The following is a 14,379-nucleotide window of genomic DNA, read 5'->3' as shown; positions in this document are numbered from 1 at the left end:
GTATGTATGTTACAACATTACAACAAATGGTTGAATTAAATCAATTAATGATTTCTTTACTTAAAGTAACTTTTAATAAGTGTATCAAGGACTTATCCTTGTAATGAAAATAAACACTGACTGACTGCGACTTAGCAAATGAACTGAAGACATAGACTAGACAAATCCTAGTCAGATGGTAAAGGCATTTTTGTGTTTGCATAAAGCAATATATATATTCATGATGAAAAAGGCCACTTGGTCTATGTCATTTAAGGATATTCTTACATAAATATAAAGTTTTACACTTGTAAAATATTTCATGTTCAACTTACTATTAGAATGAACTTGGCACTAGGTTATGGCATTAGTTTATCCTGCAGATGAAATACAGGATTTACTCTTCCATTAAAAGGCATTGCTTCTCAGGAGTCACTATCATTGGTAACAAGTGATTATGATATCAGTAGATCTGGCTCAGTTTCCTCGTCATCGCCTCACATGTTATTGGGGTTGTAACACAGCATGTTGAGCTTGATGTTCTCGTCCCAGTGGCGCAGCAGCAGGAACAGCTGTCTGGCGGCCCCCTTCAGCCCCGCCAGGTCCACTCCCTCGGGTAGATCCTGGCAGCGCAGCCAGAAGTCTGCTTTCGCTGCCACCAGCTCCCACTCCATGAAGAACCCGGCACAGCGGTGCTCCAGCCAGGCCAGAGCCACAGCTGTGGCCCAACTCGAGCCTTCCAGGTCCTCCAGAGCCAACTGGCTGCCCCCCTGGAGGTCAGCTGGATCTATGGAAGAGACTTCAAATACATCTGTCTCCGACCCGCGACCACTATCTGCCTGGCCCTGAGAGGGGCCCACAGAGAGCTCCAGGGAGCCCTCCTCAGAGCTGGGGGGGTCCATTGGTGATGTGACCGGATCCCTGTCGGACAGGTGTCTTCGGCGAAGCCTTGGTTCCAGCATCAGGGGAGTGTCGTCTGGAGTGTGGTGGAAAGGAGGTGAAGTTGGTTTGGTTATGGAGCACGAGGAAGGAGAAAAGGTAACATGGTGGTTGGAGGTAGCGCCGGGAATCTTAGTGGAGGTGGATAAAGACGGAGCACTGGGATATGTGCAGCGGAAGGGTGGGCTGAGGCTGCGGCGGTGGAGGCTGAAGGGGGAGGCCCTCTTCAGGCGGTCCAGGGTGATTTGAACACAGTCCGAGTAGATCTCTGTCAGAAGAAAAGCGCCTGATGCCAGCTGCAAATGCACCTAATAAGACATCAAATATACACAAATTAAAACATTTGTATGCACGCTTTAGTTTTATATGTGGTAAGAGTCTCACCAGGGGCAGGTAGTCTGGAGCCTCAGTCTCAGGTTGTTTTTCAGTCTCTGCAGAGAGACAGTGGGTCTTGAGAGGAACCTGCTTTCCTGATGAAATAGAGGACCTGAGTCTGCCCAGGGGAAATCTGGATTATACAGAAAGAGGTGGGTATCTTTGAATATCTATACATTTAGATAAAGACATAATACAAACCCATTACAGAAAGAGGCTATCTCCGATGAAACTTGAGAGCAAACACTTCTACAAAGGCCCCTAAATAGTGTAACATAACAAGAAGTGAATGTGAAAGTCTTACCTGGTGCCAAAGAAGCTTTCCATCGACTTGCTCTCGATAGATCGCTGTGAACGAGTGCATGATGCGCCTGTTATTGCTGAGGCTGTAGCAGAGTACGCACTGCCCCCTACGCCTGAGACAGCAGAGACAACATTAAACAATATTGTGTCATCAGCATAAAGTGATATTTCCTGACTGTAGAGACAGATAGCTTGAAGCTTGAATTGATCCTTCAAAACAAGTCGTTGAGATATTTCTCCTTCCCTACAGACTGACCTTAACTGAAGAACTGTCTTGCTGGCCAGACGCCTCTAACCTTGAGACTACACTTGCACTATAAATGTTTCCACTGATCGTATTGACAATACTTACTAGAGTCCCAGGATGTAAGGCTACAGGGTGAGGCAGGGGTGTCATCTCTGTCTGAGAGATACAAAGATTGATGATGGCCTAAAGTGCTGACAACAGAAATGGGTGGTGTAATCATTCAGTCTCTTTACCGGTAGTGTTGCAGGTGTCCTCCATCTCTTCACTGTCTCTGCTGGTGCGCCGTCTGCCTAATCCAACAGAATAGGCTGTCTGCCTGCGACTACCTGACTGGAAACTCCGCCTGTTCCCCAAATGCACCCCTAAGCAAACACACACACACACACACAGGCCGAAAGACAGGTCTCAATTTGCAACCTTGTGTGCATAAATGTACCTGTGAAATCTAAATAAAACACAATCTGAAATAATCCCATAATCATCAGGGTTATATGATTTGACAATATAAAATATCAGCAGAACAGTATTTCCCGTGATTAAAATACATTTTACGATGAGTGGCCGACTCAAATATATAATATAATTGCTCAGTTTGTCTATGAGTGTGTCACACCTGTGTTTTCGACGTCCATGCTGTCTGGCAGGCATTTGTTGGGGTCAGTGGTAGTGAAGGCTGTGTACATGCAGATGATGTTACAATGCTTACTGGTCTGGATAGCCTTCATGCGGTATCTCTTAGCTGAACCTAAAGAGCAGTAAGACAGACAGTGTCTAAATAACTTTAAATCACGTGAGATAAAGGTTTACGGTAGTGAAGCCTCACCATGTCCCGAGTCGTTCTCCTTCTCTGCCATTTTCTCAAAGTCCCTGATCACTGAGCGAGCAGTCAGTTGGTGAATCATCTCCTCCCATGGTTCACCTCCTTTTTCTTCTTCCCCTCCTCCACATCCCTCAGTTACCAGTGTCTCCTGGCTCTCAGGGGTCCAGAGGTGCCCCAGGTCCACAGTGACCTCCCAGGATACAGGTCTGCCGCTCAGCAGGCCGTGAATGAGCGAGCGGCACTGGCCTGGTGGAGGAGCCTCAGCTGGGACAGCAGTGAAGAGGTACTCTGGGTCTGTGAAGCTGTCCCAGTCCAGAGGAGAGGCGGGGAACAGGAGGCCATCTGAGGAGAGAGAGAGAGAGATAGAAATGTTTTTGGAGACAAAATAGGAATCTTTCTTTTCTCAGTACAAATGGCTTACTGGAGTCAGTGAGGCTCCTGTGAGACAGTGTGCCCCTTGATGGGGGCTTCGTCTCCCCATCGCTTTCGTCCAGCCTGCCCCCCAGCGTTTGGTGGAAGGAGACCCTCTCCAGAGCTCTCCTCAGGCGGTGCATCTCCAGCTCGCCCTGTGGAGATGAGAAGCTTCGCGCTGCCATGGTTGAACGAGCCAGTGACTTGTGTCTCCTACGAGTCTCCTCAACGTCATCCAGCCCCCGACTCTGGTTGTAGAAGAGGACAAATCGAACAGGTTGAAAAAAGTAAGTTAGACTGCCATTTTATTTTCACTCCAACCATTTGACTTAAATTGAAAGATCCTATGGTCATCTGATTGTTATGTATTTGTGATCTTTCTTTGGAACCTAACAGTCTTGCTCATGTGCATACCGTTTTTGCATCAGATACAACATGGGGGAGAGATGTGTTTTTTTGAAAAACACTTTTCAACAAGCAGCAATAACAACAGTAAAAGCAATGAAGTAAGAGATTGCAGCCCTATGTTAGAGTTTGGAATCTCGACTAGTTTCTAGTTTGCCTCATAGTGGATAAACTGGTATTTATTTTTGCAGAATACATTTCTCTCAATGTTATTGTTGACATTTGTGACTGTGCAGATATAAAAAGTATATCATAGATTCTCCAACGATTTTCACCTGTAGCAGTTGCATTGGTAGTTTTTATGTAATGTTCCTTAAACATTTACCACTAACTTGCAAGAATACAGAAAACCACTTTAGGGTGAATCAATTACATTCAACTGAACCTTTTCTGCCCCGGTATCAGTGTTTTCTACGGAGAGGTTTGGCTGCCATGGAGAGTCGGCCCAGCGAGACAGGGACGATCTCTGCTCTAGAGGGGCCATCTTTTCCAGGCCTTGGGGTAGAGAGCCTGTTTCCAACACTGAACCAGAGGAGAGAGGGTCGGGCCGAAACACAGCGCCTGTGGATTCAGAGTGTGACGAGGCGTGTATGTGGGAGTGGGACTGTGTCTGCAGACTCCTCTCACTGCTGAGGGAGCAGCGGGTGAGGACATACTGCTCTTGGATGTAAGAGCTCTCCTGGATCCTCCTCCTCACGTCACTGGACCAGTCCAGCTCCACACCTAGGGAGGAGAAACAAGCTCAACATATACAACAATGGTATGTCCAGTGTTCACTTATATTACCTGCAAGGTCCTTTGATATGTCACTGACCTGGGCTGGTGCCAGGATCTGTGTTTTTGGCACAGGGGAATTCAGAGGAGATTTCTCTGGAAATTTCCCTCAGTGCCTCCTCCAAGTCGGTGCCATCTGCAGGTGTCACCATAGGCATTAACTCGGAGGCACGGGGGGGAGAAAGCTCATCATTTGATTGTCCAAAAACTGAACCCGTGGAGCCGCGATGTACACCTTTATAGCCCCGACCTTGAGACTGTAAAATAGTAAGATTAGAGATTTGTTTTTCCATGCACACACAACATGCATTTAAGAATGATGTAATGCATACGTCTGTCTTTCTTGCTTTGATATTTGTCATATCATATAGAGTGCAGTATCCAATCAGGCGGTTTCCAGGGTAGAGCGGAGGGATTTCATTGGGTGAAAGAAAAGCCTCCATGTTTTCTGGCAGATACCAGTCAATCCGTACGTCAGTCAACACAGGTTCAAACGCCTTTTTCAGAGACTTGATTAACTGAAGAGATAGATTGATCAGAATATGTTTTAATTGAAAGGATTATTATTAATTTTCACAACCAAATAGCTGGCAGTGGTGGAAGAAATAGTGATATTCTTTTCTTTAAAACATTGTAAAAAAATCTTACTATCACCACCAATATAAATTAAAAGTACCAAAAATAAAAACAAAACAAGAGACAAGTAAAGTAAAACTAGTTGTTCTGCAGAAATAATGTCCAGTAATATTACATTAGTAGTTGATTGATTTATTAATGTGTACTAAAAGTAGTAATGTTCTGCTGTAGCTTGTCAAGGTTGTCTAGTTGCTTTACTCAAAGTGTACTTGAGTAAAGTAAATGTACTTTTTTCAAGTACAACACCCACGTTTTTATTGGCAAAAGCTTGTGATATGCTTAGTGTAGGAACTAAAGCTGTAGGTATTGGATGGTAATAACTCTATATAGCGCCTTTCATGAAACCCAAATAAGCTTTACAATAGGAAGGGGGGACAAAAAGGAAAACATTCAACGTGTAATTCTTCTGCATTTTCTATTTTTCCCAATAGGGGGCAGTGTTGCCGTGCTGCTGACCTTGGGCTGGAGTCTCTCCTCCTCATCGAAGAACTCTGTGGTCCCTCCTGTCAGTTTGGCAACGCCCTGCAGGAGTCTCCTGCAGGCTCGAGGACCCAGACCCAGGCCAAAGCATCTGCAGGAGAACACAACATTATATTTGACCACATTCTTTGAGAAAATGTGTTTTATGAATTATCATCTTCACTTTGTATTTTTACAGAGTGGTATTTGATTCACTGCCTGAACTATACGCTGAATGTTTTCTCTCACTATGTTTTCCCATCTGAACACATTTACCAGCAGCCTCTTGCAATCATCAGTATCTATTTGTGAATCGCTAATGGCATACAGAGGCTTCCATGTGTCTAAGAAAAGAGAAGATGTGCCATCAAATTGACAGAACTGTTATTTATGTGCTCAGAGTGATCACAAGCCATTTGGCTAATTGAGAGTTTGAAAAGTGCAGGGGACAAAATAATTGAAAAGGCTGAGATCTTTTGTTCTGTCTCTTAAAGCAGTGAGTATGCCTATGTCTGTCCACATACTGTTAGCAATATAAGAAGATGGGAAACCAGAATTACAAAAAATACAAAACCTATTTTATGGAAACATATTGTGGTTGCACCAAAATGTAATTTATTTAAATGAGATGTCTTGGGAATAAAGAAATATGGAGATGGTCTGCAAAGAGAGAGCCAAAATACAGTGGAGAAAGTCAGTCAAGCAGGGGAATACTAATGAGAGATAAATGGAGTTATTGTGCATGGCTGAAGGGCCTCGTGAAACCAGAGGGGCGTGACTCTTACTGCGGAGGAGAGCACTTAACGGGATTACTGGGCGGGGCAGAGAAATGCCTCTGTCTCTCTTTCACAGTGCTTTGGTCTCAGTTCCTTAAGACCGCCGTTTGCTTGTGTCTCCTCTGTTTCTTCCCTCCTCTCCTTTCTCCCCCACATGGTGTCTCTTTCCTTTATCACCTCATTCTGCCTGCACTCACTGAACTCCATTGCTCTCTACCTCCTTGTCACCCACTGTGATTTAATGTCCTATAAAATTCCAACCATAGAATAAATCATTGTTAACTAGTCGCTTCAATTGATGTCCATTGGTGTGTGCGTATCCCTCATATTGGATATCAACCGGACACCTTTCTGTACCGTTCTTCACACATGATTTAAATGGATTAAATGTCTAATTGGCAGTTATTTTAATGTAATACCTGCAGGCGCATGTGTTTCTGCGGACCAGCTCCAGCACCTTAGCCACATTGCTGATGGAACCATCTGTGATGATGAAAACCTGGCGAGGGTGTGAGCGCTGCAAAGGCTGCTGGTACACCCAGGACAGCGCCCCCAGCAGGTTGGTGCCTCGCATGTCGGCTCTCATCCTCTGGACGTACACGTATGCCTGCATCAAAGTGACCTGATGCAGAGAAAAAGAAAAGGATATATGCCATCATTCTACAGTAGAGGTGAGGGGAAAACCTGCACAAGGTAGCGTGTGCAAACAGCTGTCAAGTTCAATTTATTGTTTGATATCAGATTTCCTTATTACCCTGTGAGGCTGGCAAATAATTAAATCAGCACATCTTTAATTAAGAGAGAGCAAACATTACACACATTAGCACCTGGCTTGAAACCACTTCAAATCACACTGTGGACAAACATGCCTGACAGGACAGGAGATGGAAGGACATCTCGTGCATTAGTGAAAATGCATGAAAGGTCACCATATGGTCGGTAGTCCGTGCAAAGACTGTTTGTCCTCGCAGCCCCTGGTCTAGACGAAACCCGATACTCTGCTACTAAGGCAACCTAAGAAGCTGACCTATTGCCTGATTAGAGAGTAGAGAAAATAGAACAGATAGGCCTACGTGGGCAAAAACATCTGCTTTCAGGAAACATGGTCCAAGTCCTCCATTTGTATTATTTCACTGAAAATAATTCCTGGGTTACTGAAAATCAATAAACAAGACAGATTCAGATAATTAAAGCATCTAAGTGACTTACATCATTGCAGGGCTTGCTGGAGGTGAACAGAGGCTTCATGGTGGTGCCGAAGCCCACGATGTTGAGCATGGTGCCAGAGGGGAGACTCTTCAATGCCACCACCATGGCATCCTGCAGAAACAAGAAGGGACAGGGCCAGATCAAAGTATGTGCAACAATCTAATGACTAAACTGGTTCCTTGATATGTTTTTGTCCTGCCTGCTGCTCACCTTTACTCGGTGGATGTTGGTGCCACTCATGCTGCCACTGCGGTCAACAAGGAACAGCAGCTCTCTGGTGGCTTTGTGCAGCTCCAGAGGCTCATGCAGCAAGTCGGGACAGAAGTTGAGCATCAGGACGGGGCTGCACAGAATGTCCTTGTGGTATCGCTTCCTCATAAACTCCAGCTGCAAGCCAAGAGAAACATCAGCACGCTTTTTCAAGCAGTTTTTGGCCAGCATGGGGACACATGTGAGATACCAAAGGTAAATGGAGAGCTCAAAGCAGCATGAGTAAGTACTAACCTTCCTCTCAGGTTCTGAATCTTTGCGAATGCAACGAATGAAATCACGGCGGGCGCAGATCTGCTGCTCGTACTGGCTGAACGAGAGCCTGCCTCTCTCCAGTATGACCAATGGGCTGTGAGGTTCTGTGGAAGAGGTTTGTCATTTCAGGTAACATTCAAATGTTGAGCAAAAAGTACAGAACTAGAAAGGAAACCCAATCTGGTAAGTGCTAACTCACCACTGAGGTGCAGAATGATCTCTATGTGTCTGTCATATGGATGCTCCTGGGCCAAGGTGATGTAGGTCGCAGAGGCACTTTTGGCACTGGGGTCTGCATCTGCCCTCAGAGCGTGAGTGGGGCTCTCCAGTCCTACACATCAGTTTAGAAGATATACAAATGAGGAAATCATAGATGTTGATGTGTTTTTTTTTTTAATAAGTATGTTTTTTGATATAAGTGTGCAGTACCAGCTAGTAGACAGGCCCCTCTGACCAGCAGCTGGAAGTTGAGTTCATAAGGGGCCAGGTTGGCAGCAGGACTGGTGAAGATGGCGTGGGCACACTGCTGCTCAGAGTCTAGGGCCCGGTCCTGTTTTCCTGAGTTGGCACTGAAACAACTGGTTGGTCTAAAGAGGAGAGAAATGTGGAGTTTCTGGTAAAACAAAAATATAGCAGTAAGCTAGTTCATTGAATTACACAGCTTTAAATGAAACTGCCAAAGTTGCCTGCTACATAAATACCCCGTTTCTTCAGATTTCCCTCCACTTTCACTCTTGCTTGTAGTCATCTGGCCAGTGACGATCGGAGTCAGCAATGTGGGGTAAATGATGCGGATTGCTCCATTTTCTAACGTGGGGAGTTCAAGTGTGGTGCTTATGATAACAGACACTATATCCATGGGGCCAATGAGGCCTGTGCCCACGATGAAGGTGCTTCTCTCAAGGTCTTCGTCCAGGATAAGATGTCCTAAAGTAGAAATACAGCAGTCACTCACATCATCCAATAACCAGGCTACATCTTCAATCTTTGATTTTATGTATGTTAATCGATCGAGCAAAATGCAAGGTCCTTTCTTTATCAATCATTTTTGGACTTTCAACACATCAAATCAATAGGTTACTTATGGCAAGACATCAACAATAACAAAAACAAGTATTTTTTATAATCAAAATATCAAGACATTGGCTACAGACTGTTTATTCAGAAACACACCATTAGATACCTAAACACGTCTTAATCTTAATTTAGGTCCTTTTCTTACTTGTATTGTGTATTCCATTAGCTTTTACTTTAACACATTCAACAAGGAATGGATGATATTAAATCTGGATGAGAAAACTTAAAAGACTCTTTGCTAGTGCTTTTCAATACCCTAATGTTTGTTGTACAGTCCCAATTATTATCATTTGTCATTTAAATCCAAAATAATCAAAGGCTACTAAAGGGTTACTTGAATCTCTTTTTGCTATAGAGAAATTAGAGCGCTTCAAGTTGATATACGTCCGTACTAAGTGAACGCCATCTCACCATTAGGCAGGCAGCCAAACCTTGTCTGTCCTTTCTATCCTCAGAAAGGCTAAAACAGGACAGAGAAGGGACTTACTTTGGCTATATTTATAGAGACCACTGCAAAACGGTCCATACTTTATTATAGAAAATGACCATTTTTATAAACATAGAAAATGTCCCCTCCCCTCCTTACCGTTGGTGCACTGCATGTCGAGGCTGGAGCTCCCGCAGCACCCCCACTCCCGGCCATTCCCACAGTGGCCTTCAAGACCAGATCCAGGGCAGCAATCCAAACAGCAGTCCTTCAGCTTCCCTCGGCTCTGGATCTGGACCCCCACCATCCGGCCCGCTATCACAGCCTCAAAGCCCACCACAACCTCATTTTCTCCGAGAGGGTACACAAACACACCTAGATGACAGCAAATGTTTGACACTCATAACTCTGTTTTCAGACATCATTTAGAAAGTAATCAAACTACAAAACATGGAATACATTTAAAAGCACATTAGATGTTTTATGAAAGGCATTGTAGAGGTCTTCTTTGCTACTTTATTTTGTAGTTGCTTTGGACAAAAGTGTCTAACACGACAATGGCATAGCATTTGGAAAAGGAAATATGTGCGGTTTTATTTTATTTGGTTATACATTTGAGCTTGATTTTAAAGCTAATTAATTTGATATACAGTTGCAAGAAAAAGTATGTGAACCCTTTGGATTCTCCACACATAGCGTTGTGTGTTCCTTCCAAACAACTCAACTTTGGTTTCATCTGTCCACAGAATATTTTGCCTGTGGAACATCCAGGTGCTCTTTTGCAAACTTCAAACGTGCAGCAATGTTTTTTCTGGACAGCAGTGGCTTCCTCCGTGGTGTCCTCCCATGAACTCCATTCTTGTTCAGTGTTTTACGTATCGTAGATTCGTCAACAGAGATGTTAGCATGTGCCAGAGATTTCTTTAAGCTGACACTCTAGGATTCTTCTTCACCTCATTGAGCATTCTGCGCTATGCTCTTGCAGTCATCTTTACAGGACGGCCACTCCTAGGGAGAGTAGCAACAGTGCTGAACTTTCTCCATTTATAGACAATTTGTCTTACCGTGGACTGATGAACATCAAGGCTTTCAGAGATACTTTTGTAACCCTTTCCAGCTTTATGCAAGTCAACCATTCTTAATGGTAGGTCTTCTGAGAGCTCTTTTGTGCGAGGCATGGTTCACATCTGGCAATGCTTCTTAAGAATAGCAAATTCAAAACTGGTGTGTATTTTTTATAGGGCAGGGCAGCTTTAACCAACACCTCCAATCTCGTCTCATTGATTGGACTCCAGGTTGGCTGACTCCTGACCAGGGCCGCCCCTGGCCAACTTGGGGCCCCAAGCGACATTGTGAGATGAGGCCCCCCCCCCCAACCGACATTTTTTTGGGAAACAAAGTAGGCTACTTTGCAAAAATAATTCCTGTTTATTATTATTATCAACATAGTTACTTTTTTATACAGTGAGGTACATGGTAAATGTGCATGTATGTCGTTCAGTATGCGTTTACAGGTGAATACGTCTGCATTTCCTGTCAAATACTAGCCTCAAAAAGATTAAAATATAATTAATGCAAATAAACTACTTCTACTACTAATAATAATAATAATAATAATAATAATAATAATAATAATCAATTCAATAATATAAATACTATATTATTTTTATTATAATATAGTTGTAATATAGATAAGATAAAACATGCTTATGACATGCTCAAAACTGATGTTTCTTAAATCTGTATTCAAATGTATTTCCCTCTGTCAGCAATGTATCAACAACTACACACACATTTCTATCAGTATTTCTCTGTGTTGTGGTTGACATGATGATGACTGTTAGGAGTTAAGGGGAGAGGCTGAGCATCACCATGAAATGTGCAAATTGACATAAAAATGAATAAGAGGGGAACAAATGCTCCATGTTTTTTAAGCTGTAAACTTTAACTGTTATGTAAGCCAACTAGACAGACAGTGTATCTCTCTTCCTCCTGTGCATTAGCAGATAAAAGGCATAACATACTTGAATGAATGGTAAATAAAGAATGCTGGAAATAACTGCATCTCCATTAGCCTGTATGCTCTGCAGAGACTGCCTTCTTCATGTTGTGAATTGCAGCTGATGTTTTAATATGGCAATTGGCAATTTGACTTATACAACATTTGCAAGTTGTACATTTGACTCATACAATAACCCACCTTCGAGTGATGCTCTAGTTTCTTCATGTTTTTTTTATTTTCCCTCTTGCTTGCGCCGGACTGAAACTGTCTTTTCACCGACATCTCTTCACCTGCACCAGTGGCCGTATCAAAGCCGTGATTGGTCAGATGTCGATTCATTGCAACGGTGTCGGGTTACAGATGTGCTCCCTTTGTCACCTCTCACTCTCGCGGGGGGGGGGGAGAACTGCGCACAGCGGGGCCCCCTGCGCAAGGCGGGGCCCCATGCAGCCTGCGTGATTGGCCTGTAGGGAGGGGTGGCCCTGCTCCTGACTCCAATTAGCTCTTGAAGAAGTCTTTAGCCTAGGGGTTCAAATACTTTTTCCACCCTGCACTGTGAATGTTTACATGGTGTGTTCAATGAAAACATATAATTGTTTGTGTGGTATTAGTTTAAGCAGACTGTGTTTGTCTATTGTTGTGACTTAGATGAAGATCAGAACACATTTTATGACCAACTTATGCAGAAATCCAGGTAATTCCAAAGGGTTCACATACTTTTTCTTGCAACTGTACCATCTCCACATCAGCCTGACTGCCCTCAGTAAGCTCCAATAGCAGATGTGACTGACTCAAGGGTCAATTCAAATCCCTTTACTTTCTCAATTTACAGCATACAGTATATTTTCCTCCCAGTAGTGTCCTAGTAGTCCGTCTCAATAAAGTCACTGGTGTAAAGCCCACAATCCATGCCTCATAATGTATTTTAATAAAACAAGACATGCTATGATGATAAATCTAAATGTAGTGTTTTTCCACTAAAACAGCTCTAGCTCTTTTGTTGAAAAATATGGTAGTTTATAAGATAATTCCGAGTTGTCGGATTTATTTTGTTGTTATTTTACTCACGTCATTGAGGCATGTTCCTTCCAACTTCGATTTGATGGCAAATACAGTTGCCATAGATATAACTTGTGCTATGTATTATCCTACCACTCACCTTCTACAGACTCTATGTCAGCATTAGCGTAGGTAAGGTGTGCGGTCATGCCCAGGGAGCAGCCGTTGGCACAGGACTTAATGCAGGAGGCCTTGAGTAGCAATGGTTCCCATGTAGAGCAGTTTCTCAGTCCCACCATCTTTTCAGGGCTGCAACAAGCCTCTAATCTGCTGGTGGCATGAGAACTATGGTAAGTGGAACGGCCTGCACACCGGAAGAGGAATATGTGAGTGTGCATTTAAATGATCTAATTTTCCATTCACAGAGCAATCACAGTAATCATCTTTGTAAAGCACACCTGATTTTTGCTGCATATATCAAATGTCCATTGGTTTCACATATGTTATGTACGCTGTGTATGCCTGTCAGGTATCTATTCATGTGAACACATCATCTCTTTGTAACCAAGGTATCTCCTCTCCTCGGGGTCTTAGCAACCAACTGTGATAGTTTTAGTGTAAGAGGCTTGGTCAATCATTAACTTTGCAGGGCAGCGCGCCGCTAACTACACTTAGCATTACACCTATCATATGCAATCAGTGGCCAACCTGTATGTAAATATATGTGAATTTACTACTACTGTCTCACTCTTACTTAACTGCACTCATAGCTTACTGTTTAGTTTTTTAACAGAAACAGTGACTTGGCAATTAACCACTAACTTATCCAGTTTCCATTTATATTACTCCATGCAATAATTCTTTATGACCGTCCACTCACAGTAATAACTTTAAGTGCAGCAGGTGCAGAGACCAGTGTGCAGATTGCAGCTTAGCGAATGGTAGAATGCATAAAACTGTGTGTGTATGTGTACGCTCACATGCGTGCACATGTGTGTGTGTTTGCTGTGGTCCAGGTAATGGTTTTCTCTCATCTACCTTTCTAACAAGATCAACAGCGCCCATCTGGCTACCGTGCTCTTAGCTCATAACAGGCAAATAATAAATGCCTGGTTGGTTAAAGTGGGACAAACTGATGGTGTCACAATACACACAAAAGTAAGCACAACACAGCACCCCTGTGTAGACTGCTGATACTCAAAACTGATGAATAAGCCTGACAGTCAGTTCAGCTTTATCAGTGAGGGAAGCGCAGATAATGACTTCTTTACACACTATGAGTCGGCTGTGTGTGCGGTCAGTGTGTGTGGTTTTAATTACAGTATATCAACACATAGTGCAAAATGAATGGCGTAAACAGTGCACATTCACATTCTAGCCTTTTAAAGTTATTTCAAATGCAGATGTATACAAAACCATGTTTACAACATTTAGTAAAATATTTTACAACATCAAAAAATAACCTTAGCAGCTGTTAAGTAAATCCAAATCTCATAATTATGCATGATATGAGATGCAGTACCATGGTCTGGGTGTTTGCAGAGGCAAAGCTGGATGCTGCAGTGCCTTCTGTCAGTTAAAAGCTCTGGATCACAGACAAAAGAATCAAGCAGGAGCACTTACTGTCGTGTTCAGCGCAGTGTCTGACAATCTGCCTCAGTGTCCAGTGTCTGCATCACTCCAGCATCACATCTGCCCGCAGGTTTCCCAGTGACACAACGGTAGGAGTTTTCCTGGTAACAGATACTGCTCTCTCCTCTCCCTCTCTCTCCCTAGCTCTCCTTTTCACCACAAATCCACCAGTTGCCCTATAAGGATATTCAGAAATATGATGTTACAAATATAGTACAAAACAGTATCAGAATGTTGATATCCTCTGCATGCACTGTAAGATGTATACTTGTAACAACTTCATTTTCGGTATCGGGCGATCAGTATAATACAAATTAAAATGTCTCTTTCAGTAGACCTGGAAATGTCTCTGCTGTGATCAATCACCAACATTTCCTGTTGAGT

At 43.2% G+C, this 14,379-nt stretch overlaps 1 protein-coding gene across 1 annotated transcript; it reads right to left on the bottom strand.

The window, feature by feature from the left end:
- Positions 1-43: 43 nt before the first annotated feature.
- Positions 44-12,662, bottom strand: vwa5b2 (von Willebrand factor A domain containing 5B2). The gene is made up of 22 exons (XM_034104856.1): positions 12,524-12,662; positions 9,522-9,737; positions 8,560-8,785; positions 8,288-8,445; positions 8,058-8,189; positions 7,838-7,962; positions 7,544-7,720; positions 7,334-7,444; positions 6,544-6,746; positions 5,346-5,460; positions 4,586-4,771; positions 4,294-4,414; positions 3,860-4,202; positions 3,085-3,320; positions 2,667-3,005; positions 2,457-2,588; positions 2,077-2,205; positions 1,949-1,999; positions 1,598-1,709; positions 1,303-1,426; positions 1,072-1,226; positions 44-927 (listed from the first exon to the last, which is right to left on the bottom strand). Exons 1-22 carry the CDS (start codon positions 12,660-12,662, stop codon positions 477-479), a joined length of 3,981 nt encoding a protein of 1,326 aa, XP_033960747.1. The 3' UTR covers positions 44-476.
- Between the last annotated feature and the right edge of the window lie 1,717 nt (positions 12,663-14,379).

The sequence above is a fragment of the Pseudochaenichthys georgianus genome, chromosome 17 (assembly GCF_902827115.2).
Source record: "Pseudochaenichthys georgianus chromosome 17, fPseGeo1.2, whole genome shotgun sequence".
NCBI lineage: Eukaryota > Metazoa > Chordata > Actinopteri > Perciformes > Channichthyidae > Pseudochaenichthys > Pseudochaenichthys georgianus.
The sequence above is the reverse complement of the archived record's forward strand: the minus strand, read 5'-3'. Positions and strand labels throughout refer to the sequence as shown.